Source organism: Perca fluviatilis, chromosome 4 (assembly GCF_010015445.1).
Source record: "Perca fluviatilis chromosome 4, GENO_Pfluv_1.0, whole genome shotgun sequence".
NCBI lineage: Eukaryota > Metazoa > Chordata > Actinopteri > Perciformes > Percidae > Perca > Perca fluviatilis.
This window is the reverse complement of record NC_053115.1, coordinates 44,263,531-44,289,475: the sequence shown is the minus strand read 5'-3', so window position 1 is coordinate 44,289,475 and position 25,945 is coordinate 44,263,531. Positions and strand designations below refer to the sequence as shown.

At 44.4% G+C, this 25,945-nt stretch overlaps 1 protein-coding gene across 4 annotated transcripts in view; it reads left to right on the top strand.

Moving 5' to 3' along the window:
* The window catches only part of LOC120557074 (E3 ubiquitin-protein ligase RNF123), a 124,627-nt gene that overhangs the window by 5,451 nt on the left and 93,231 nt on the right, over positions 1-25,945 (top strand). For 2 of the 4 annotated variants that reach the window (XM_039797098.1, XM_039797099.1), the window contains exons 2-12: positions 1,901-2,118; positions 10,843-10,927; positions 15,501-15,580; positions 17,432-17,529; positions 17,742-17,796; positions 17,896-17,981; positions 18,172-18,258; positions 18,355-18,422; positions 20,644-20,769; positions 22,780-22,894; positions 23,888-23,992. In XM_039797098.1, the coding sequence (XP_039653032.1) occupies positions 2,037-2,118; positions 10,843-10,927; positions 15,501-15,580; positions 17,432-17,529; positions 17,742-17,796; positions 17,896-17,981; positions 18,172-18,258; positions 18,355-18,422; positions 20,644-20,769; positions 22,780-22,894; positions 23,888-23,992 (987 nt within the window). In that variant the 5' untranslated portion in view covers positions 1,901-2,036. The remainder of the gene's footprint in view (positions 1-1,900; positions 2,119-10,842; positions 10,928-15,500; positions 15,581-17,431; positions 17,530-17,741; positions 17,797-17,895; positions 17,982-18,171; positions 18,259-18,354; positions 18,423-20,643; positions 20,770-22,779; positions 22,895-23,887; positions 23,993-25,945) is intronic. The other 2 variants (XM_039797096.1, XM_039797097.1) reach the window with 2 other exon arrangements.

Sequence of the window (25,945 nt, the reverse complement as noted above, 5' to 3'; positions counted from 1 at the left end):
TTCTAAGTAATTTAAATATCCGATAATGTCAATTCGCACATCGTTAACACAACAATGACGATATTATCGTAGACGATATACACTCACCTACAGTATTATTAGTAGGGTTGGGCATCGAGAACCAATTCCTACTTGGAATCGTTTGGAATCGTTTGGAGGATTTGGTTTCAAATTTGATCATGGGTTCCCAATTTAACATGCACAAGTTTTGGTTTCCGTAGCGGCCAGGCGCTTATTGTGTTGCAGCCATGGAGGAATTGTAATCAGAATTGTTAAAATCTAAACGATGCCCAACCCTAATTATTAGAAACACCCTACTAATACTGTGTTTGACCCCGTTTCACCTTCAGAACTGCCTTAATTCTTGGTGGCATTGATTCAACAAGGTGCTGGAAGCACTCTTTAGAAATGTTGGCCCATATTGAGAGGATAGCATCTTGCAGTTGATGGAGATTTGTGCCATCCACATCCAGGGCACGAAGCTCCCGTTCCACCACATCCCAAAGATGTTCTATTGGGTTGAGATCTGGTGACTGTGGGGGCCATTTTAGTCCAGTGAACTCATTGTCACGTTCAAGAAACCAATTTGAAATGATTTGAGCTTTGTGACATGGTGCATTATCCTGCTGGAAGTAGCCATCAGAGGATGGGTCCATGGTGGTCATAAAGGGATGGACATGATCAGAAACAATGCTCATGTAGGCTGTGGCATTTAAACCATGCCCAGTTGGTACTAAGGGGCCTAATGTGTGCCAAGAAAACATCCCCCACACCATTACACCACCACCAGTAGCAACCTGCCCAGTGGTAACAAGGCATGATGGGTCCATGTTCTTGTTCTGTTTACGCCAAATTCTGACTCTACCATCTGAATGTCTCAACAGAAATCGAGACTCATCAGACCAGGCAACCTTTCAGTTGACTTCAACTGTCCAATTTTGGTGAGCTCATGCAAATTGTGGCCTCATGTTCCTATTTTTAGTGGAGATGAGTGGTACCCGGGGGGTCTTCTGCTGGTGTAGCCCAGCCGCCTCAAGGTTGTGCGTGTTGTGGCTTCACAAATGCTTTGCTTCATACCTCGGTTGTAACGAGTGGTTATTTGAGTCAAAGTTGATCTTCTATCAGCTGGAATCAGTCGGCCCATTCTCCTCTGACCTCTAGCATCAACAAGGCATTTCCCCCCCCCCCAGGACTGCCACATACTGGATGTTTGTCCTTTTTCAGACCATTCTTTGTAAACCCTAGAAATGGTTGTGGGTGTAAATCCCAGCAACTCAGCAGACCAGCCCGTCTGGCACCAACAACCATGCCACGCTCAAAGTTGCTTAGATCTCCTTTCTTTCCCATTCTGACATTCAGTTTGGAGTTCAGGAGATTGTCTAGACCTGGATCACACCCCTAAATGCATTGAAGCAGCTGCCATGTGATTGGTTGATTAGATTATTGCATTAACAAGAAATTTTACAGGTGTTCCTAATAATCCTTTAGGTGAGTGTGTATCGCCCACCCCTACCGCTGCCCCGGATTTTGGGGAAAGAAATGTATTTGTTTCAAATCGGTAGTCTAACAGACGTAAAGAGTGCCACATAAGGTGAAGTAACATGGCATTTTATTTTGTTTGAGTTTCAACTTGTCCAGTAAATTTCTCTTCCACTTGCCCTACAAAAATCCACTTGTCTTAATGTTGAGCTCTGGAACAGCAATGTAAAAAAATTCAAAGTATCATAAGCCAATACTTTCTAACTTTTACTTTTCTATTTTTTTTATTTACTATTCAGAATTATTTCTTGTATCATTCCAACTTCTTTCTCGTAATAGTGTAACTATATGTTCTCAAAATATTTCAAACTTGTCACTGTCCTGCCACATTAATTATATTTTCTCCTTCTCTGTTTCCCAGCAGTGTTTGGTGTCCAGGTGTCCAGGTGTCCAGCTGTTTGTTGTCCAGGTGTCCAGGTGTCCAGCTGTTTGGTGTCCAGGTGTCCAGGTGTCCAGCTGTTTGGTGTCCAGGTGTCAGGTGTCTCCAGTGAGACAGGATGAGCTCTAAAGGAGGCGGCACAGCTCTGACCCGCCGCAGCTACAGACTGGCGTCAGACACAGACAAACCCAAAGCCACAGGTAACCCCGGCTGCTAAATAAACTCACGCTACCTGTCACACACAGGTATCACCATATCAGGGGCGGAGCAGGACTCTACAAAAGTGAGGATGACAGATGTTAAGGATGATGACTTTTATTGAAAGATCCTCTCTCATTTGTCTATCCACATCACAGATTCCAAGTAGCCTACATTTCATTTATGATCGATGGACTGACATTTCTATAAACCGTTCCATACTGTTGTACTGCTGCATCTCGCCCAATGGGAGACCGGCTAACATTTTAAGTGGCCACCCGGAGCCAATCAACCAAACATGTGGTGCTAAGTTCCTCAACATGCCAAAACATAAGACAATCTGTGTGGGCCCGCTGCATAGAGGAGTAAATAAATAAATAAATAAATAAAATATATATATATATATATATATATATATACACAACCCCATATATATGGGCGCCCACCTGAGTTTTTTTTTTAACGCTGTTAAACTTGCTAAAAAAAAATATAGACTAGACTCCTTTCCAGTTGCCAGCAGACGAGTTTGCCGGTCTGATTTTATTCGCCGAAAAACAGGTGTTGTTTTCCTGCTACAGCTTTCTGATACAGAGCACAAAACTGCCATCTCTGCTGTACGTTCACCTGCTATCTTCACTGATAAACATCGTCACTCTCTCACTCGCTCCTACACACACACACACACACACACACACACACACACACACACACACAGGGACACATAGACACACACACACACACACACACACACACACACACACACACACACACACACACACACACACACACACACTAAACACACACCCGTCACTACTGCCCAGTCATCTGTCCCGGGACTGAATGCTGATTGTAACCTTTCCAGCTGCAGCCAGAAGCCAGATGGTAGAGTGTGTACAGTATGGGGATTGTTTGACGAGTGGGAAAGTGTTAGGCCTCCTGCACCCTGGCTGCGTGGCGTGAGCGCGTCAGCTGCGCGGCGTGTCCGTTTTTATTTGGGCTCCCATGTTAACAGGTTAGAGCGTGCACACTGCCTGCGTGACACACATGTCTCAGGTGAAAACATGTGCATGCTAGAAATAGGACCAATGCCTATTTTTCACGCGACACGCCAGCGTGTTGGAAGTGTTTCCAGGCAAAATAGAATAGGAAAAGATCTTTATATGTAATTTAGACATGAATACATATTAATAAATGACATGTTAATGTTTGAAAGTCTCTAGGTTTTGACATAAATGCAGATATAAATAATTATTTATTATTATTATTTATTAGGGGTCCAAGCCCGAGGGGGCAAGGGAACCGCGTGTTGCAAGGCAACGCGGTTCATTTATTTTATTGATTGTCTCTCGCTTTCTTTCTCTCTCTGTCTTTCTCTGTCTGTCTCTCTCTCTCCCACTCTCTCTCTGTCTGTCTCTCTCTCCTCTCTCTGTCTGTCTCACTCTCTCTCTCTGTCTGTCTCTCTCCCTCTCTCTCTCTGTCTGTCTCTCTCTTCCTCTCTCTCTCTCTGTCTGTCTGTCTGTCTGTCTCTGTCTCTCTCTCTCTCTCTCTCTCTCTCTCTGAGTGAATGGTGGATTGAGTGTGGAGAGCGTAGTGTTTATCTTACTCTATTTTCTCTTTATTTGTTGTGTTTATATGTGTTTTATTTATTTTTATTAGTTAGTGGTGTGTTTTTTGGTGGTGGTGTAACTGGTGGCGTGTCTTTGTTTGGCACAATGCCGGTGGCGGAGGCCTCTGCGGCTGAGTTTGAGAAGCTGACTCGGCATCATGCCATCAAGCTCAGCCCGGTTGTCCTCTGCTCTGTGGAGGAGGCAGGTTTGGCGGTGGGAGAGGTGGTTGGGTTCAGCAGCATTAAGTCTGCTTCCCGTATGAACGGAGCGATCGTTACCTTTCTGGACAGTACCGCTAAAGTTGGTGGTGGAGAACGGTGTAGTGATCCAAGACACTTTCACTCCCGTTCTCCCGCTGGTTAGTCCGGCCACAAGGATAACGATCTCAAACGCTCCTCCGTTCATCAAAACTGAAATGTTGGTGAAAGAGTTGTCCCGCTATGGACAACTCGTCTCTCCGATAAAAATGGTGTCTTTGGCCTGCAAATCCCCGCAGCTGAAGCACGTCGTGTGCCACCGGAGACAGGCGGAGACAGGCGGAGACAGGTGGAGACAGGAGGAGACAGGCGGAGACAGGCGGAGACAGGTGGAGACAGGTGGAGACAGGCGGAGACAGGTGGAGACAGGCGGAGACAGGTGGAGACAGGTGGAGACAGGTGGAGACAGGCGGAGACAGGTGGAGACAGGTGGAGACAGGTGTACATGATCCTCAAAGACACAACAAGTGATCTAAACCTGTCCTTTTCTTTTAAGGTGGAGGGTTTTACTTATATGGTTTTTGCCTCATTGGAAACGATGAAATGTTTTGGATGTGGATTGGAGGGGCATTTGATCTGCTTCTGCCCGGTGAGGGGGGCGGAGCGTCGGCCGCCTGCGGGGGGGGCTGCTGCTGGCGGGGATCCGCCAGCGATTGAGGTGCCGGTGGCGGGGGGGGGCCGTGCCCCCCGCCGTCACGGTGGTTGAGGGAGATGTACCGGCGGATCTGCCGACACTGGTGGCCGCGCCGATGGTGGCGTTTTTGCCGGTGGCGGTAGATTTGCCGGGAACGGTGGCCCAGGGTGCTCCGGTGGTCGTGATTTCCACCTTGACTGATCCCCCCTCCACTTCAGGTGATGAGGCACTGAGTAGTACTCAAAAACAGATCAATGATCAGAGTAAAATAAATGAGTGTGTGAACACAGTTGAGATGAATGAAAATGTGTCAGTGAGTGTGGATCTGCTGGTGGATGATGAGGAGATGTCTGATGAGGAAGGGTTGAAAATTGCGCAGAAGAGGAAATTGATTGATTCTGTGCCAACTCGCTCAAAAGCTAAGAAAACAAGCAGAGTACTAAACTCTCCACCAGAGTCAGAAAGTGATTTTATTATGACTCAGGAGGACCAGCTGATCACTCATCAGACTCCTTATCTGCCAGCGGATATTAAAAGGTTTCTGGAGAGCACTAAGGGAGCCAGGCTGCCCATAGTAGAGGAGCACTTCCCTGATCTCCGGCTGATCATCCAGTCAGCTCGGCCTCTCACCAGAAAGTCTGGTGAAGAAGTGCTCACAGATCAGGAAATCTTCCGTCTCAGGAAACTTATAGTTAAAGTGAAAGCACAACTCATCACAGATGATGATGAATGTTGACCATGTGTTCTTTCTTTACTTACTGTCGTGTATTTCTACTGTTGTTTTTCCTCTCTCTCCGTCTATGTGTGATTTTAACATTGGGATTTTAAACCTGAACGGAGCCAGAGCTGATTTTAAAAGAGCTGCTCTTTTTAAGCTCATGGAGATAAGGAAGTTGGATGTGATGTTTTTACAGGAAACCCACAGCACCTCAGATATTGAATATGACTGGAGGAGGGCTTTTAATGGGGAGGTGATTTTAAGCCATAAGTCCAGTCTGAGTGGAGGGGTGGGGGGTCTTATTTGCCAGGAGTTTTTTACCAGTTTCTTTTGATGTGGATGAGATTGTGCCAGGTGTTTTGTTGAAGGTCACAGCTCAATATGAAAATAATATCTACGCGCCAACCAATGGGGTGGATAGGGTAGCATTTTTAAACATTTTATCTGATGCCATTGAAGCTTGTGGGGATGATTATATGTTTTTAGGGGGGGATTTTAACTGTACAGTGGATCCAACCCTAGATAGGAATCATCCTGAACCTCATCCTGCATCGTCCCACAGGATCAGACAGCTAGTGGGAACACATGAGCTGTCTGACCTGTGGAGGGGTTTTAATAGTGACCATAGGCAGTACACCTGGAGTCACTCAAGAGACAATGTTTTATCCCTGGCTAGATTTTATCCTTGGCTCTATTGTTTTAAACACCACTTTAATATCTTTAGAAGGTGTGTTATTCAGCCTGTGCGTTTTTCTGATCACTGTCTTGTCTCCTGCTCCGTTTTTATAACAAATGTTCGTTTAAAGAGCGCCTATTGGCATTTTAACTCAGTTCTTTTGAATGACCAGGCTTTTAAGTCTGCTTTTAAGTTGTTTTGGTCCTCCCACAGAGAGAGCAGGCCTTCTTTTACCTGCATTCAGCAGTAGTGGGACTTTGGCAAGGTTCAGATAAAACAACTTTGTCAGCAGTTCACTCTTAATGTCACTGGAGAGTTGTCTCGGTCACTGAGGGATCTGGAGAGACAGGTAGAACAATTGCAGTCTTTAGCAGCTTCTACAGGAGATCGAGGGCATTTAGTCTCCCTCAAGTCCAAACAGTCGGCTATAGCCAACCTGCTGAGCGTTTCAGCACAGGGAGCTCTGGTCAGGTCGAGGTTTATGAACATCTCACAGATGGATGCTCTCTCTAAGTTCTTCTTTGGGCTGGAGAAGAAAAATGGACAAAGGAAGATCATTCATTCTTTACGTATGGGTAGCGGCTCTGACGTCTCAGACTCGTCTGAGATCAGGAAGTTTGCTGCTGGTTTCTATAGAGACCTCTTTAAGTGTGAGTGGTCAGATAATCCAGATGTGTACAGCAGCTTCTTCAGTGGTCTCCCTCAGGTAAGCCCAGAGGAAAACTCCCAGCTGGCAGCAGAGTTGACTATGCAGGAGCTGACCACAGCTATGGGGAGTTTGCAGAGCGCATAAGCTCCGGGGATGGATGGCCTTCCTGTGGACTTTTTTAAGTCTTTTTGGTCCATCTTAGGACAGGACCTGCTCGAGGTGCTGAACGACAGTCTCCTGAAAGGTAGACTTCCTCTGAGCTGCAGGAGGGCCGTCATCACCCTGCTACCTAAGAAGGGAGACCTACATGAGCTGAAGAACTGGAGACCGGTCTCGCTGCTGTGCACAGATTATAAAATCCTGTCCAAAGCTCTGGCCCTTAGGTTGAGGGAGGTGATGGCGTCCATTATCCACCCTGACCAGACTTACTGTGTGCCTGGCAGGCTCATAAGTGACAATGTCACTTCAATTCGTGATGTTTTGGACCTCTCTAGTTCATTGGCTGTTGAAACTGGTCTTATTTCCATAGACCAGGAGAAGGCTTTTGACCGGGTTGAACACCAGTACTTGTGGCAGACCCTGGCTGCTTTTGGGTTCAACCCTGGCTTTATAGCCATGATCCAGGTTCTCTACAGTGACATTGCGAGTGTTCTTAAGATACATGGCGGGCTGGGTGCTCTCTTGAGCATCAGGAGGGGGGTGAGGCAGGGTTGCTCTCTCTCAGGAATGTTATTTTCATTATCCTTCGAGCCTCTGCTCCACAAATTTAAGGAGCAAGTTGTATGGTGTGTGTTTCCCTCAGTGTCCTGTCTCTTTCAAGTTTTCTGTTTATGCAGATGATTTAATTGTTTTGATAAACTCACAAAGAGATATTGATGGTGCTTTAGTCTGGAAAAAGGGAGGACTGAAGTACCTCAGAGTTTTCTTGGGGGATGAGACCTATGTCCAAAAGAATTGGGACAATGTTTTGGAGACTGTTAAAGGTCGTCTCAATGGATGGAAGTGGCTGCTGCCAAAGATGTCCTACCGAGGCCGCGTTCTTATTTTAAATAACTTGGTCTCGTCTTCCTTGTGGCATCGAATGGCCTGCGTTGACCCCCCGGCCTCTCTCCTGTCCCAGGTACAGAGGCTTTTGGTTGATTTCTTTTGGGATCGAATGCACTGGGTCCCACAGAGCGTCCTGTTCCTCCCTAAATAGGAGGGAGGGCAAGGACTGGTCCATCTTGCAAGCAGAGGTGCTGCTTTCCGCCTCCAGTTTTTGCAGAGGATGCTCACTGGACCAATAGATGTCTTGTGGAGGCCTTTGTCCCGCTGTATTCTGCAGCGTTTTAACGGACTCGGCCTGGATTTTAATTTGTTTTTAATGGACACTAACAACGTGAGCACGTTGTCTCTGCCGGGTTTTTATAGGACTGTTCTTATTGTGTGGAACCTGCTGAGGAGACAGAGAGCAGAGCTGGCGGACTCTCTGCATTGGCTAATGCGGGCCGTCTCTTTGGAGAATGCCTCAGGAAAAGGTTTTTATGGTCTTATGGTGAAGACATTGAATAAGACCAAGCTGAATGGACAGACTGACACTCCATGGAGGAGTCACCTTGGTCTGAACCCGAGTTTTAGACCTGCATGGAGGTCTCTCTATAAACCTCCACTGTCTAAAAGACATGCAGACTTACAGTGGAGGATCCTTCATGGGATTATCGCGGTGAACTCTTTTGTGTCCATTATAAATGCTGAGTGTCAACGTCTTTCTGCTGTGATTTTGTTTTTACAAATTGTTTTTACCAAATGTGGGGAGGCTTTCAGCAAGCAGGTTTTTGTCTGTGGTTTTAATTACAGTCGCCATCACAAGCACAAGTGCCAGATTCTGAATTTTGTTTTGGGTCAGGCCAAGATGGCGATGTATGTGAGCCGGAGGAGGAAGGTGGAGGACGATTTAAATGTTGAAGCTCTCCTTGTGTGTGTAAATGCGATCAAATCCAGACTGCTGGTGGACTTTAGCTTTTATAAAGCTGCTGGAGACCTGGACTCGTTCCAGCAGGTCTGGGGGTTTAACAAGGTTCTCTGTTCTGTCTCAGAAGAGAAACTGACCTATGGTGATGTGCTCATGTAGTTTATTTATTTTCAGTCCTGATGTAATTTATTGAGGCTTGAACTGGAATGAAAAGAAGTGGCAAATAAAGCTGTTTTCAAATATCAATATCTCTCTCTCTCTGACTCTCTCCCTCTCTCTCTCTCTGTCTGTCTCTGTCTCTCTCTCTCTCAATTTCAATTTCAATTTCATGTTGCTTAATTGGCATGACAAAAAAATACATCTGTGTTGCCAAAGCATAAGAACAAACATACATATAAACAACAAGGAGTAACTACATCTGATGTAATAATACAAGTAAACAGGATAATTATGATATAAATGCAGATACTAAACAAATTCAGCGCATGTCCCTCAAAGGGTACGTTGAAAAAATAATATATATATATTAAAAAAAGAAAACAAATAAAAAAAACAATAGAAAAATTTAAATGATTATATATACAATTTTCTATGAATTTTGCCTTGTATTGTGGCAGGAGAAGACATATTTAGCTGCTAGCCATGCCGTGTTTTATCTTTCCCTAATAGAAAAGGAAGCTTTTTGTCCTCAGTGTAGGTACTGAAGCCTGGTATATGTTTTTCAAATTTTTGGAAATATTTGGTTCTTAAGCCTTCATATTTGGGATATGTACATAGGAAATGTAATTCTGTTTGGATATCCTGGTGGCAGTGTGTACAGACTCGTTCCTCTCTTGGTCTCCACACTTTTAAATGTCGACCTCTTTCAATTTCCAGCTCATGGTCACTGACTCTGTATTTTGTTCAAATTCGTATTTCTTTTGGATTTTTTGTTTTGAGATATTCGGCCAATTGGATATCTCTGTTCAGGAATTGATAACAGAGGAGGTTGTGTTGTATTTTATTTTCATTTTGCCATTGTTCTGTAGAGTCGTTTTTTTAATTTAGTTTCAAATCTTTTGAGTGAAGACAGAGGATTGTGTCTGTGGCAGCTCTGAGGCTCAGTGTACCTGTCTCTCTCTACCTGTCTGTCTACTACTGACTGTGTTTAGCTCAGTGTACCTGTGAGCCAGCTGGTCGAGGGGGTGGACATCTGAACACTGCTGGTTGCTCAGGAGAGCTTTGTATAAAATGGAATTTTTATCAGCTTGATTTAAATGCTGCCAAAATTTTATTGACCTTTTTTGGATTAGAATTTTCAGAGGGAATATCCCGAGATCTGCTCTGCATGCATTGTTTGGGGTTTTTGGGCGAACTTTTAGAATAATTTTACAGAATTCCAATTGTAATTTTTCAGTGGGAGTTTTATCCCAGTTTTTAAATTCTGGTTTCGAAATCGGGCCCCAAACTTCACTTCCGTAAAGCATTATTGGTGTTATCAGAAAATTGTAGATTTTTAGCCAAATTCTTGCGGGGATATTTGTTTTTCTAAATTTGCATTTGATTGCATACCAAGCTCTCCAAGCTTTATTACATAGTGTGTTTATGGCCAGGTTGAAACTTCCTGATGCACTCATTTCAATCCCTAAGTAATTATATGATCCCTTTAGTTCTAGTCTGGTGTTGCCCAGAGTGAAGTTGTAACTCTGTCTATTTCCCCGAGATCTGGCTCTCCTCTGAAATACCATAACACTGGTCTTTTCCAGATAGACTGTCAGTGCCCATTTCTGACAGTACTGCTCTAGGATGGACAGGCCCTGTTGTAAACCTTCTTCTGTGGGGGACAACAGAACCAGATCATCGGCATAGAGCAGGAACTTGATGTTGGAATCGTGAAGTGTGAGACCTGGGGCTGCAGATTGTTCCAACATCGCTGCTAGTTCATTGATGTAAATGTTAAACAGTGTTGGACTCAAACTGCATCCCTGTCTCACTCCACGCCCTTGTTTAAAGAATTCTGTTCTTTTGGAGACAATTTTTACTGCACATTTATTTTCTGTGTACAGTGATTTAATAATGTCATAGGCTTTACCCCCTGTACCGCTTTCAATAAGTTTATAAAAAAGCCCATCATGCCATATTGAGTCAAAAGCTTTTTTGAAGTCTATAAAACATGCAAATATTTATTCTCTCTCTCTCTCTCTCTCTCTCTCTCTCTCTCTCTCTCTCTCTCTCTCTCTGTGTGTGTGTGTCAGGTATAGTGAACGAGAAGCTGCTGAGCGACTACCTGTACCACGTCTTTCCTTCCACCAAACAGGGACCTGCCCTGGCCTCCCTCAGGTAACACACCTGTCCTCTCTGAGGCTCCATCAAAACGTCATAGTAGTGTGGACGCCAGGCATAAACACCAGTGTGGATGGAGCTAAAGATGGTGGTCAGGTTGATGTAGGTCAACTGCAGATAACTCGCCCACAGCTGGTGAAACTGTGTGTGTGTGACTGTGTGTGTGTGTGTTGTACTCTGATCTGACCTCTATCCTTAAGCCAGACAGATTCATGTTACCCTCCAGCAGATCTATACATAGAGACACAAACACACACACACACACACACACACACACACACACAACCCGTCTCTCCTCTGGGTAAACTGTTCCTCACTCATAGACCAGCAACAGCCCCCAGGTCTTCTTCTTGACGTTAACTTGTGTAACTAGCCTGCTTCCTCGTGTCCTCTCTCCTCCCGTGACCCGGAAATCCCCCCCCCCAAGGAAGAGACTGGAGTGAGGGAAGCGAGGAGACCCGTTAGCATGTTGGAAAGCACCCAGTGTATCTTTCACATGTTGACGATGTTTGAAAGCCACACAACAGAATGTGTAAAGATAAAGTCACGCTCACTCTGTGAACAAGATGTGGATGTCCAGATCAGGTTCTGTTTTCCCAGATCCAGATTTAAGTCCTCTAACACCTGTTACATGTTCATGACTCATGCCCTAATGTACCCAATTGGATTTGATTCATTGTTTTCTTTTAATAATAAATGGATATTAAAAGGTAACTCTGTAACCTGGACCCTATTTTTCGTTGTGTTGGTGTCTAAAGGCTGTTTTATGCTTCTGCGTCAACTCCACGCCGTAGCCGAAACTTTCGGAGTCCTGCGTCGGGGTTGCTTTGCATCTCGGTGCATTTCACTGCCACAACGCTAGGGGGTGTCGCCTGTGTCTGTGTCGCCTGTGTCTGTGTCGGTACTCAGAATGGCAAACCCCACAGACTGTCGTGCTAAGATATTATTTGTTTGGCCTTTTCTTGCTTAGAATTTGTAAAAAAGTATTGAGAAATAGACCCAGTAAAATCCATTGACCTAGTTACTGTAACCAGAAAATAAGTCTGAGGTTATTTGGGTGTCTGCCAGCCAGTTTATGTTATGTTAGCAAGCTAACTTTAGCACAACTGCCCACAAAATACTGCTTGCTGGAGAAGTGCTAATTTCAAGACGTTACTGACATATAGACACTTTACAAACGGATAACCCCGTCATTGGAACCAAAATATGTCTGACTATCTGGACTGACTATCAACACACAGGACCAGTTGACCAATCACAGTCCTTGCAGTCTAAGTTAAAAAGTTTTGGAGGTGCACGTCGAGCTACGGCGGAGGGCTCGGAGGGGGTTTCGCGGTAACGCTGAGGGGTCTGCAGGGGTATGACGTTGATTCGACGCAGAAGCATAAATCAGACTTTAGTGTCTGATGAGAACAACAATCTCTGAAACTGGTCCAGTATTAAACCAGAACCAAGCTGTAATGTAACCCTACAGGACTAATGTTCAGCAGCAGTTAGAGTCACTAAAAGTTCTGTTGTTGCTGCTGACAGACTCAGATTATTATTCTAAGTGTCTGACAACATTATGGGATGGATCCCTACAGAGATAGACCTTTTAGTTAAAGAGTAAGATCCTTTTAGTTTAACATGAAACAGCCCCGAAATCACCATCACCAAACTCCACCAGACTCCATGTAAATAATCAGGACTTTTAGTGTGTATAGAGCCAGCATATCTCCACCAGACTCCATGTAAATAATCAGGACTTTTAGCGTGTATAGAGCCAGCATATCTCCACCAGACTCCATGTAAATAATCAGGACTTTTAGTGTGTATAGAGCCAGCATATCTCCACCAGACTCCATGTAAATAATCAGGACTTTTAGCGTGTATAGAGCCAGCATATCTCCACCAGACTCCATGTAAATAATCAGGACTTTTAGCGTGTATAGAGCCAGCATATCTCCACCAGACTCCATGTACATAATCAGGACTTTTAGCGTGTATAGAGCCAGCATATCTCCACCAGACTCCATGTACATAATCAGGACTTTTAGCGTGTATAGAGCCAGCATATCTCCACCAGACTCCATGTAAATAATCAGGACTTTTAGCGTGTATAGAGCCAGTATATTTCCACCAGACTCCATGTAAATAATCAGGACTTTTAGTGTGTATAGAGCCAGTATATTTCCACCAGACTCCATGTAAATAATCAGGACTTTTAGCGTGTATAGAGCCAGCATATCCCCACCAGACTCCATGTAAATAATCAGGACTTTTAGCGTGTATAGAGCCAGTATATTTCCACCAGACTCCATGTAAATAATCAGGACTTTTAGTGTGTATAGAGCCAGTATATTTCCACCAGACTCCATGTAAATAATCAGGACTTTTAGTGTGTATAGAGCCAGTATATTTCCACCAGACTCCATGTAAATAATCAGGACTTTTAGCGTGTATAGAGCCAGCATATCTCCACCAGACTCCATGTAAATAATCAGGACTTTTAGCGTGTATAGAGCCAGCATATCTCCACCAGACTCCATGTAAATAATCAGGACTTTTAGCGTGTATAGAGCCAGCATATCTCCACCAGACTCCATGTAAATAATCAGGACTTTTAGCGTGTATAGAGCCAGCATATTTCCACCAGACTCCATGTAAATAATCAGGACTTTTAGCGTGTATAGAGCCAGCATATCTCCACCAGACTCCATGTAAATAATCAGGACTTTTAGCGTGTATAGAGCCAGCATATCTCCACCAGACTCCATGTAAATAATCAGGACTTTTAGCGTGTATAGAGCCAGCATATTTCCACCAGACTCCATGTAAATAATCAGGACTTTTAGTGTGTGTATAGAGCCAGCATATCTCCACCAGACTCCATGTAAATAATCAGGACTTTTAGTGTGTATAGAGCCAGCATATCTCCACCAGACTCCATGTAAATAATCAGGACTTTTAGCGTGTATAGAGCCAGCATATTTCCACCAGACTCCATGTAAATAATCAGGACTTTTAGTGTGTATAGAGCCAGCATATCTCCACCAGACTCCATGTAAATAATCAGGACTTTTAGCATGTATAGAGCCAGCATATCTCCACCAGACTCCATGTAAATAATCAGGACTTTTAGCGTGTATAGAGCCAGCATATTTCCACCAGACTCCATGTAAATAATCAGGACTTTTAGCGTGTATAGAGCCAGCATATCTCCACCAGACTCCATGTAAATAATCAGGACTTTTAGCGTGTATAGAGCCAGTATATTTCCACCAGACTCCATGTAAATAATCAGGACTTTTAGCGTGTATAGAGCCAGTATATTTCCACCAGACTCCATGTAAATAATCAGGACTTTTAGCGTGTATAGAGCCAGTATATTTCCACCAGACTCCATGTAAATAATCAGGACTTTTAGCGTGTATAGAGCCAGCATATCTCCACCAGACTCCATGTAAATAATCAGGACTTTTAGCGTGTATAGAGCCAGCATATTTCCACCAGACTCCATGTAAATAATCAGGACTTTTAGTGTGTGTATAGAGCCAGCATATCTCCACCAGACTCCATGTAAATAATCAGGACTTTTAGTGTGTATAGAGCCAGCATATCTCCACCAGACTCCATGTAAATAATCAGGACTTTTAGCGTGTATAGAGCCAGCATATCTCCACCAGACTCCATGTAAATAATCAGGACTTTTAGCGTGTATAGAGCCAGCATATTTCCACCAGACTCCATGTAAATAATCAGGACTTTTAGTGTGTATAGAGCCAGCATATCTCCACCAGACTCCATGTAAATAATCAGGACTTTTAGCGTGTATAGAGCCAGTATATTTCCACCAGACTCCATGTAAATAATCAGGACTTTTAGTGTGTATAGAGCCAGCATATCTCCACCAGACTCCATGTAAATAATCAGGACTTTTAGCGTGTATAGAGCCAGTATATTTCCACCAGACTCCATGTAAATAATCAGGACTTTTAGCGTGTATAGAGCCAGTATATTTCCACCAGACTCCATGTAAATAATCAGGACTTTTAGCGTGTATAGAGCCAGTATATTTCCACCAGACTCCATGTAAATAATCAGGACTTTTAGCGTGTATAGAGCCAGTATATTTCCACCAGACTCCATGTAAATAATCAGGACTTTTAGCGTGTATAGAGCCAGCATATCTCCACCAGACTCCATGTAAATAATCAGGACTTTTAGCGTGTATAGAGCCAGCATATCTCCACCAGACTCCATGTAAATAATCAGGACTTTTAGCGTGTATAGAGCCAGCATATCTCCACCAGACTCCATGTAAATAATCAGGACTTTTAGTGTGTATAGAGCCAGCATATCTCCACATGTAAATGGGTGAATTAAAGGTTTATTTCAACCAAACCATAGTGGGGATTGTTGGAACAGTGATAGTTTTATTTAGTTTCTGTCCACTTTGAATGAAGTGTGTTTTACGATGATAAAAGTCCTGATTATTTACATGGAGTCTGGTGGGTTTGGTGATGGTGATTTCGGGGGTTCTTTCTGTAGGGATCCTAATGATTCATGCGTTCCTCTTCCTGTTGTACAGGAAGCCTCTTGGTTTCCAGGATCTCGGTGCTCATCTGGAAAGACTTCTGTCTGAGGGAGAACCCGCTGAGGACATCAGAGGTAAAGTTCAAGTCTCCACCTGCTCACTGTGTTATCAGGGCTGCACAATATTTATAGATATATACATTTCCTCCTCATGGGGGCGACAGAAACTACGCACTGTCGCTTTAATGTAGTGACAATCGAACAACAACAAAAAATGCCAGTTGGGTGAGATTTGAAGTCATTTTCCCACATGTGGTTGTGTTAGTCTTTATTGGGATGCATCTTTGGATACTACAACAATTTAGTATAAAAGGCAGAACAAGACAAATGTAAAGATCAGCAAAACAGTGAAATAACTTTGACCCATTAAAAGTGGACTGCTGAGGTTTTATCAAAGAGGCGACCTGGCTCTCTGTGTAAGTGCTACTCCTGTCCCAGGGCGGAGCAGGCACACTTGGCTCCTCCTCCCCCCTCTTGTGATTTTATGTTGTACCATCACGTGACTCAGCGGCGCCAGGCAAACAAACGAGCAAGCAGCCAGGCCCAGCGGCGGCCAGCAACACACACACACACACACACACACACACACACACACACACACACACACACACACACACACACACACACACACACACACACACACACACACACACACACACACACACACACACACACACACACACACACACGTAGGGCAGAGAAGGAGCAGAAGAATGGCAGAGAGGAAGAGGAGCGCTGTGCGGCTAGATTTTCAGGCCAAAAATGAAACAACGGCAAGCTGTATAATTTGTAAAAAGGCTGTAAGATACAACAAATGTATACAAGCTTATGAAAACTATGTCCTGGGTTTTAACTTATTAATAATTCAAAGAAAAAATCAGAAAAACACTTAACACTTAATTCATTCAGATTTAGCAATTTGATGATGCCAAATATTGCAGTATCGCACACCACTACTTAAAAGATAGATACTAACACAGTGTTTCCTTTTTTAGGATTTTGTTTTTAGCAGTGGGGGCAGGTCCGAAACACCTCCCACCACACGAAAATCACCAGTTAACTGTCAAATCAACATAGAGCAGTGTTTCCCAACCTTTTTTCCTTGGCGCCCCCCCTACTTATGTCTAAGAAAAGCTGAGCCCCCCCTCCCCGTAACCAAAGTTGAGCAAGGGTCCCAGGTTAAGAGGTCCCGGAGGTTTGGCCTACTAAGTAGCCTGCCTACAATTTTAAGCGAGAACAAAAATGTATAGTTTTCATACAGACTTTTGTATACATTATATATTCTAGTCTATTATCATAATTTGTTTAACATGTGCAAATATTTTTTTTTTACCTCAACCTTAAACCAGATAAAGACTTGCGCCCCCCCCTGTGATCTTTGCCGCCCCCCTAAGGGGTGCCCGGACCCCAGGTTGGGAACCAATGACATAGAGGAAACACTGCTAACATCTAAGTCTAACGTACACAGAAACAGAAGGGATGTTATTATGTTACTATATTCTATATCTACATATTACATACTTTATATTGTTTTTTTGGGATATTTTATTTTCAAATATTTCAGGTTTTATGTAAACAAAGCACAGCGACTGAGAAGAAAAAACAAAACAGAAGAAAAAACAACAACAAAATAACAAAAAACAACGAGCTGCCAGATAAATTAAAAGCGTGTCTTGAATGAATGAATATTGCCGTTACCTACATGGCCAGGTGTCACAAAAACACATTTTTCGAAAGCAAGGGGAGGTGGGGGACTTCCAGTCCAGGAGAATCATTTTCTTTGGAGCAACCATGCCAAGCATTAGTGCTTGTTGTATCTCAGGCGAGTACCTGAGAGCATTCTCTGATCACCCAAAGAGTGCCAGCTCTGGGTCAGGGGCAATACATATTGTACTTTTAATGCTGTTTGAATCTGTGTTTCTTTAGATCAGGCTGTTGAAGGCCGTCTGGGTCCTCAGCCCGTCGTCCTCGATCACACCAGCGGATTCGAAGGACTTCTGTTCGTAGATGATGATCTGCTCGGGGTAAGACAACCTATTAAATATGTTATTATATTTGTAAAGACAAAGCTGCTGGCGCTGCAGAGTTCATGTGAAGGTTTCCTCTCACAGGGAGAGAGTCTTAAAACACTTCCAACACGTTGTATCATAAACTTGAGTCCAGATGTGTCTGTACCACTGTGTACAACTTGTAACCACGGCAATAACACCCGCCTTCTCTCTTGTTTCTGCTTTAGGTCATCGGCCACAGCAACTTCAGCTCCATCAGAGCCACCACATGTGTTTATAAAGGTACTGTACATCACAAACAACCAATAAGCCTAAGAGAGGAAGGATCCCTTCATGTCAAATACCAAACATTGATTCTTTCTTCTTGTTTTGTGTCTGCAGGGAAATGGGCCTACGAGGTTCTGATCTCCTCTCAGGGTCTGATGCAAATCGGCTGGTGCACTCTCAACTGTCGCTTCAACCAGGAGGTACACACACACACACACACACACACACACACACACACAACACACACACACACACACACACACACACACACACACACACACACTCAGGTAATCTGTAATAAACATATTTAATATTTCAGTAGCAGTAGTAGTACAACCTAAAACAGTGGTGTGTGTGTGTGTGTGTGTGTGTGTGTGTGTGTTTTCTCAGGAGGGTGTCGGCGACACTCCCGACTCGTATGCTTACGATGGAAACCGAGTGAGGAAGTGGAACGTGACGACCACTAACTACGGAAAGGTGAACATCGATACAGAATTTAAACCCAAGACATATTGGTTGGTCTTTGTTTTGTCTCTGTGCTGATGGCGGTTTGTCTGTCCAATCATGTGCCAGTCGTGGGCGGCCGGAGACATCGTCAGCTGTCTGATTGACCTGGATGAAGGAACCATCACCTTCTGTCTGTGAGTACATCTACATGCACTGTTTCCCCTTCAGCCTGGCGGATCCAGAACGTTTCTTTAACCCTCCTGGTGTCGTCAGGTCAAATCTGACCCATTTTCAAAAAGTTTCTACATCAGGAATGTGGGTTTCTTTCAACCAATATAACGTGGATGGTTCTCTACAACGCTCTTCACAAGTTAAATATATGATCAGTTCACTACTTTCATTGAATTTGGGTGTTTTATTCAATTTTATAGCATGTAAAGAAAAATGTATAAAACGTTGAAAAACGTAGGAACAAAATGTCAAAAAAGTGATTAAAAACATCGGAAAAAGTGCCAACGTAAGGAAAATCTTCAAAAACGTAAGGAAAATCTTCAAAAACGTAAGGGAAAGTGACAAAAAGATGGAAAAAGCTTAAAAAAAGCGCAGAAAAATATTGACAGAAACTTCTAAAAAAGTGACAAAAGTGTGAAAAAAGACGACCAAAACGTTGGCATTTTTTTTACATTTTGACCCAGAAAAACAAAAAGTTGCGGGGAAGACAACACAAGGGTTAAATAGTTATCACTTACCTTTTTAAATCCACATGAACGGCCTTTACATCAGCATGAGCAGGATCCACCGCACAGCTTTTATTATACAGAAAACATGCACCTAAACCAAATGAATGTAAAAAGAGTTTTCTCACATCTAATGATTTTAGTTGGACTTTTTTAGCTTTAAGTTTGGTCTTTAGCTTTTTAATTATTTATGTGTTATCTGCTTTAGCTTTTCCAATGTTTTAGACACAGATATGGTGATAATAACGGTCCAAAGTGAGACACAAACCGACTACAAAGAGACGCCAAATGACCACAGAGACCTAACACGATTACAAAGAGACACAAAATGTTTAGGGAAATTGTTTTTAAAGTGCCCATATTATGAAAAAATCACTTTTTCTGGGATTTGGGGTGTTCTTTTGTGTCTCTGGTGCTTCCACACACATACAAACTTTGAAAAAAATCCATCCATGCTGTTTTGAGTGAGATACAGTTTCTGAATGTGTCCTGCCTTCAGTCTCCTGGTGAGCTGTTCAAAATCGGCTCGGACTGTGACGTCACAGTCCAAAATGAGCTGGCTAACCACAACCGTTAGCTCGTTAGCATGCTAACCGTTAGCATTAGCATGCTAACGCTAATGCTAACGCTAGCATGCTACGTCGTTCTCAATAGCAAAGCACTGCTACAACACACACAAGTTCACCATAATCTACAAAAGAACTACTTCCATGTGCGCCCTCATTTAGAAGTCTCCCAGCTAATCCTGCCTTGTAACTGACCAAAGTTGGAGAAACAGCCTTTCTTTTACTGTCTCTAGAGTTAGCTAGCTGACATGATCTACATCTGAACTACTGAGCATGTGCAAGTGCAATCAAAGATAGTACAGAAGAAGAAGAAGAAGAAAAGAGGTCTCACTCTGTAGCTAAAACAGAAACCAGGTGAAAAGAGGATCTACAGCAGTGAGAGAGAGCTGTGCAGTACAACAACAATATGGTGTTTTTAGAAAATTAAACCATGTAAACCTATTCTGGTACAACCTTAAAATACAGTTATGAACCTGAAAATGAGCATAATATGGGCGCTTTAAAGAGAAAGGACGCCTAAACTCCCCGCCAAATACACTCCTCTAACTCTTCCTCGAAGATAGGGAAAACACTGTGCTTATACAGTATATTGTATATGGATAAGGTTTCTGAGGGTTTCCATCTTCCAGGGAGACGTTTCTCAGACATGTGTATAGGGTTGGGCATCGTTTGGATATTAACGATTCTGATTCCAATTCCGATTCTTCCTTTTGATTCCGGTTCTTAACGATTCTTGATTCCGATTCTTTGAGGGGTGGAGTTGAAACGGGTCACATGCTTATTTCACAAATGAGAGGAAAGTTTTATTTTGATTCAAAAGTGGGTTGCAGTTTGACAGGGCTTTTTCAATGTAAAATAAAGCCACACTAGAGCACCGCTTACTGTGCTCCAAGGCTGCAACACAACAAGCACCTGGTCGCTACGGAAACCCAAAACATGTTAAAGCATGTTAAATTTGGAAACCATGATCAGATTTGAAACCAAATCCTCCAAACGATTCCAATAAAGAAACAATTCCGATGCAATCGTTTTTTTTTAAACGATTCCAAGTAGGAATCGGTTCTCGATGGCCAACCCTACATGTGTATTGTATTTCCTCTGTGTCTTCTCAGGAACGGCCAGTCTCTGGGAACGGCATTCACCAACATTAAGATGGGTCCGGGCGTCGCTTACTTTCCCGCCATCAGCCTCTCCTTTAAAGAGTCGGTGGCTTTCAACTTTGGCAGCAGACCGCTCAGATATCCTTTACAGCTCTAACCTGTGTACCTGTGGAGTGTCTGTCTCTAACCTGTGTACCTGTGGAGTGTCTGTCTCTGACCTGTGTACCTGTGGAGTGTCTGTCTCTGACCTGTGTACCTGTGGAGTGTCTGTCTCTAACCTGTGTACCTGTGGAGTGTCTGTCTCTAACCTGTGTACCTGTGGAGTGTCTGTCTCTGACCTGTGTACCTGTGGAGTGTCTGTCTCTAACCTGTGTACCTGTGGAGTGTCTGTCTCTGACCTGTGTACCTGTGGAGTGTCTGTCTCTAACCTGTGTACCTGTGGAGTGTCTGTCTCTGACCTGTGTACCTGTGGAGTGTCTGTCTCTGACCTGTGTACCTGTGGAATGGAGTGTCTGTCTCTGACCTGTGTACCTGTGGAGTGTCTGTCTCTGACCTGTGTACCTGTGGAGTGTCTGTCTCTGACCTGTGTACCTGTGGAGTCTCTGTCTCTGACCTGTGTACCTGTGGAGTCTCTGTCTCTGACCTGTGTACCTGTGGAATGGAGTCTCTGTCTCTGACCTGTGTACCTGTGGAGTGTCTGTCTCTGACCTGTGTACCTGTGGAGTGTCTGTCTCTAACCTGTGTACCTGTGGAGTGTCTGTCTCTGACCTGTGTACCTGTGGAGTGTCTGTCTCTAACCTGTGTACCTGTGGAGTGTCTGTCTCTGACCTGTGTACCTGTGGAGTGTCTGTCTCTGACCTGTGTACCTGTGGAGTGTCTGTCTCTAACCTGTGTACCTGTGGAGTCTCTGTCTCTAACCTGTGTACCTGTGGAGTCTCTGTCTCTGACCTGTGTACCTGTGGAGTCTCTGTCTCTGACCTGTGTACCTGTGGAATGGAGTCTCTGTCTCTGACCTGTGTACCTGTGGAGTGTCTGTCTCTGACCTGTGTACCTGTGGAGTGTCTGTCTCTAACCTGTGTACCTGTGGAGTCTCTGTCTCTAACCTGTGTACCTGTGGAGTCTCTGTCTCTAACCTGTGTACCTGTGGAGTCTCTGTCTCTGACCTGTGTACCTGTGGAATGGAGTCTCTGTCTCTGACCTGTGTACCTGTGGAGTGTCTGTCTCTGACCTGTGTACCTGTGGAATGGAGTGTCTGTCTCTGACCTGTGTACCTGTGGAGTGTCTGTCTCTAACCTGTGTACCTGTGGAGTGTCTGTCTCTAACCTGTGTACCTGTGGAGTGTCTGTCTCTGACCTGTGTACCTGTGGAATGGAGTGTCTGTCTCTGACCTGTGTACCTGTGGAGTGTCTGTCTCTGACCTGTGTACCTGTGGAGTGTCTGTCTCTTGTGTACCTGTGGAGTGTCTGTCTCTGACCTGTGTACCTGTGGAGTGTCTGTCTCTGACCTGTGTACCTGTGGAGTGTCTGTCTCTAACCTGTGTACCTGTGGAGTGTCTGTCTCTAACCTGTGTACCTGTGGAGTGTCTGTCTCTAACCTGTGTACCTGTGGAGTGTCTGTCTCTGACCTGTTTACCTGTGGAGTCTCTGTCTCTAACCTTTGTACCTGTGGAGTGTCTGTCTCTAACCTGTGTACCTGTGGAGTGTCTGTCTCTGACCTGTGTACCTGTGGAGTGTCTGTCTCTAACCTGTGTACCTGTGGAGTGTCTGTCTCTAACCTGTGTACCTGTGGAGTGTCTGTCTCTGACCTGTGTACCTGTGGAGTGTCTGTCTCTAACCTGTGTACCTGTGGAGTGTCTGTCTCTGACCTGTGTACCTGTGGAGTGTCTGTCTCTAACCTGTTTACCTGTGGAGTGTCTGTCTCTAACCTGTGTACCTGTGGAGTGTCTGTCTCTGACCTGTGTACCTGTGGAGTGTCTGTCTCTGACCTGTGTACCTGTGGAGTGTCTGTCTCTGACCTGTGTACCTGTGGAGTGTCTGTCTCTGACCTGTGTACCTGTGGAGTGTCTGTCTCTAACCTGTGTACCTGTGGAGTGTCTGTCTCTAACCTGTGTACCTGTGGAGTGTTTGTCTTTAACCCGAGTGTGATCACGTACCCTGTCGATGGCTACGTGCCCCTCCAGAACCCCCCCACTGCAGACCTGATGAAGGCTCAGAAACTGCTGGGCTACATGAAGAACGTCCTCTCCACCGCCATCGATACTCAGGTAGGAACAGTTGCTGCAGAGGTTTGTAACGGAGGATGAGAGCGCAGCGTTTTTCCTGGCTCTGAATAGGCGGGGAGTCTTTTTCAGCGTGCATCAGACAGTCGTGACCGATAAGACCCAATCAGGAGGAGAAATGTTGGCGTCTGTGTCGGCTTTGCCAAAGGTCTCCGTTTGGAGCCGTTGAGACTGAAACACAACCCCGCAGATTCAGAACCAGAACGGGTCAAAAGTGTTTCCTAATGTCTCCGGTTTAGGGGCTCAGAAACACCAGAGCAGGGGGAATGAGAGGGGGAAACACCAGAGCAGGGGGAATGAGAGGGGGCACCAGGGCAGGGGAATGGAGAGGGGACACCAGAGCAGGGGGGAATGAGAGGGGAAACACCAGAGCAGGGGGAATGAGAGGGGGGAACACCAGAGCAGGGGGGAATGAGAGGGGGAAACACCAGAGCAGGGGGGAATGAGAGGGGGGAACACCAGAGCAGGGGGGAATGAGAGGGGAAACGCCAGAGCAGGGGGAATGAGAGGGGGGAACACCAGAGCAGGGGGGAATGAGAGGGGAACACCAGAGCAGGGGGGAATGAGAGGGGAAACACCAGAGCAGGGGGGAATGAGAGGGGAACACCCCAGAGCAGGGGGAATGAGAGGGAAACACCAGAGCAGGGGGGAATGAGAGGGGGACACCAGAGCAGGGGGAATGAGAGGGGGAAACACCAGAGCAGGGGGAAATGAGAGGGGGAACACCAGAGCAGGGGGGAATGAGAGGGGGAAATGACAGAGAATGACAGGGGGAAAACACCAGAGCAGGGGGAATGAGAGAGGGAAACGTAGCAGAAGATATTCCTTTTTAAACCAAAACGTAGCGGTGGAGCTGGAGCCTCAGATGGGTGTTTGTGTTCTGGACCGTTGAGACGGGACGTGTTTGTTCTGTCTTCATGTTTCTGTCCCATGTGAAGGACCGTTGAGACGGGACGTGTTTGTTCTGTCTTGCTGCAGGACGAGCGCTTGGTGGAGAAGGACAGTGCGGCGTGGAGACTTCACGGAGAACCGACTGTCCTCATCACTCTGGCTCACATATTCAACCACTTCGCTCCACTCATGGTAAAACTACTTCCTTTCTCTGCTCTTGTAGTTGTGTGATATGTGAAAGCAAGGGTGTAGCTTTGGTTTCAACATTTCATTTTGTGCATTCTGGTGAATTCTTATGCAACAATTTGTGCCTTTTCTGCATCAATTTATGGTGCAAACGTATTGTATTTATGCGAAGGAAATGATTATTTTCTGTATTGTTTATGTTTCCTTGTGGCCTCAGAGTAAAGCAGTGATGAACATGGTTAAAGGACAGACGCAGTATAGTTGTTCAGGTCTTAAACTCAGTTTTGAAAGCGTCATCAGGTCAAGTTTGGTTCCTGCAGTAACGTCAGTGACTCTACAGTTTGTGATTATAACATCAGATAGATGTCTGTTGATGAAGGTATTGCACAGACAGCACACACTGTTAAGTCACAATGTGTTTAGATTTTAAAACTCTGGCTCCATCTGGTGGTGGAAACTAGAAACACGCAAGAGGGAACACCTCTCTCAGGGACTCTGGGATGAGCTGAAAACAGAGGCGGCATCAGCCGATTTTGCTGAGGCTTCAGCCCCAAATGTTTTGAGTGTAGCCCCGAATGTATTTTGAAAAGTTGATTGACAAATGTAAAACCGGACAATAGCCTATGTAAACCCCCTGAATTATAAGTTGCCTTATTTCATTGTGCTAGAACTCATGGTAGAACTGTAACTTTGTCCAGTTTATTCTTCCGAGGCGAATAGAATGGGCAGCTACGTGCGGGGTCTGACCATCATGCCGTATTTGTTGGTATCACCTAGCAACCGTCTCTAAGTGAGGAAAGCTGTGAAAGGTGTAATTTTCGGAGAAATTAAAGCTAAATCTAATACATTGAGGCCATCAACACAAACTTTAGGAGGGCAATACTAATGATTTAGTTTGAAGTTCCTGTGACATGATGTTTCCAGTCTAGGGTTCAGACACAAACACACGGCGCTCTGAAGCAGACCTGTGGGTCTCTTAGTGTCCTCTCTCGCTGTAAAAATAGAGATGAGCAGCGCGCCTTCCGTGGTCTGTGCAGCTTCAGGTTTATAAAGGACATGCTCAGCTGTCGATATGCTGCGGCAGATGTGTTGCGTTTGAGCTCCGTGTATTTCTGCCATAGTTTGGGTTTTCCACCTCCGATGTAGAGCAGCGTTCAGCCACTTCCCTAAACTCTCTCATTCAGAGACCAGAGACCCAAACGGGGCTCTGAGTCTGTCAGGAGGTCTGAGATCTACCGTATCAGCAGAGCAATCACGTGATGCACAGCAGACTATGGTGCAGGTGGATTATTTTCTGAAATATAGTGACTTTATTCTTGTAATAGCCTATATATGTATATAACTTTATTTTTCTCAAAATCCTCCAAATCTCAGAGAACACAGATATATTTTGAATGTACACAAAGTTTTGGGCATGAGCAGAAATCTTGCTCAAACATCTGAAATATTACAGTCCAGGGGTTTATTAATACATTAAAATGAATGAATGTATCATTGAGGTGAATAATGGTCATATGTACATTTAAGGAGGGTACTTCCCCAATAAGAGACGCAAAACAGGAAGGAGGAGTAAATGATGCCTAGGCTACATGTGTGCTGACTCAGATAGAATTAGAAAAGTCGAGCCAAAGGAGAATAAATGGTTGAAAGCAATACAGAATGCCTGAGAGCCTTACTGCAATATTTTCCATTATGTTTTTATATTTGGATTGTAATCTATGTTTCCCTTTTACATAAAGATATTTCCAGCATAAATTGATTCAGAAAAAGGTAGAAATAGGTGCATACAAATTCACCAGAATTGAGGAAATGAAGTGTTTAATGCTAAATATTTTCTGGGGGTGGACCCCCACACCCCTCATCATAAGTCACCAAACAAATCAGGAAACAAAACCTTGGCTTTGGGTTGCCAGGTCAGTTATGATTAGGCCAAATGTTGGTGCCATCTAACTAAGATCT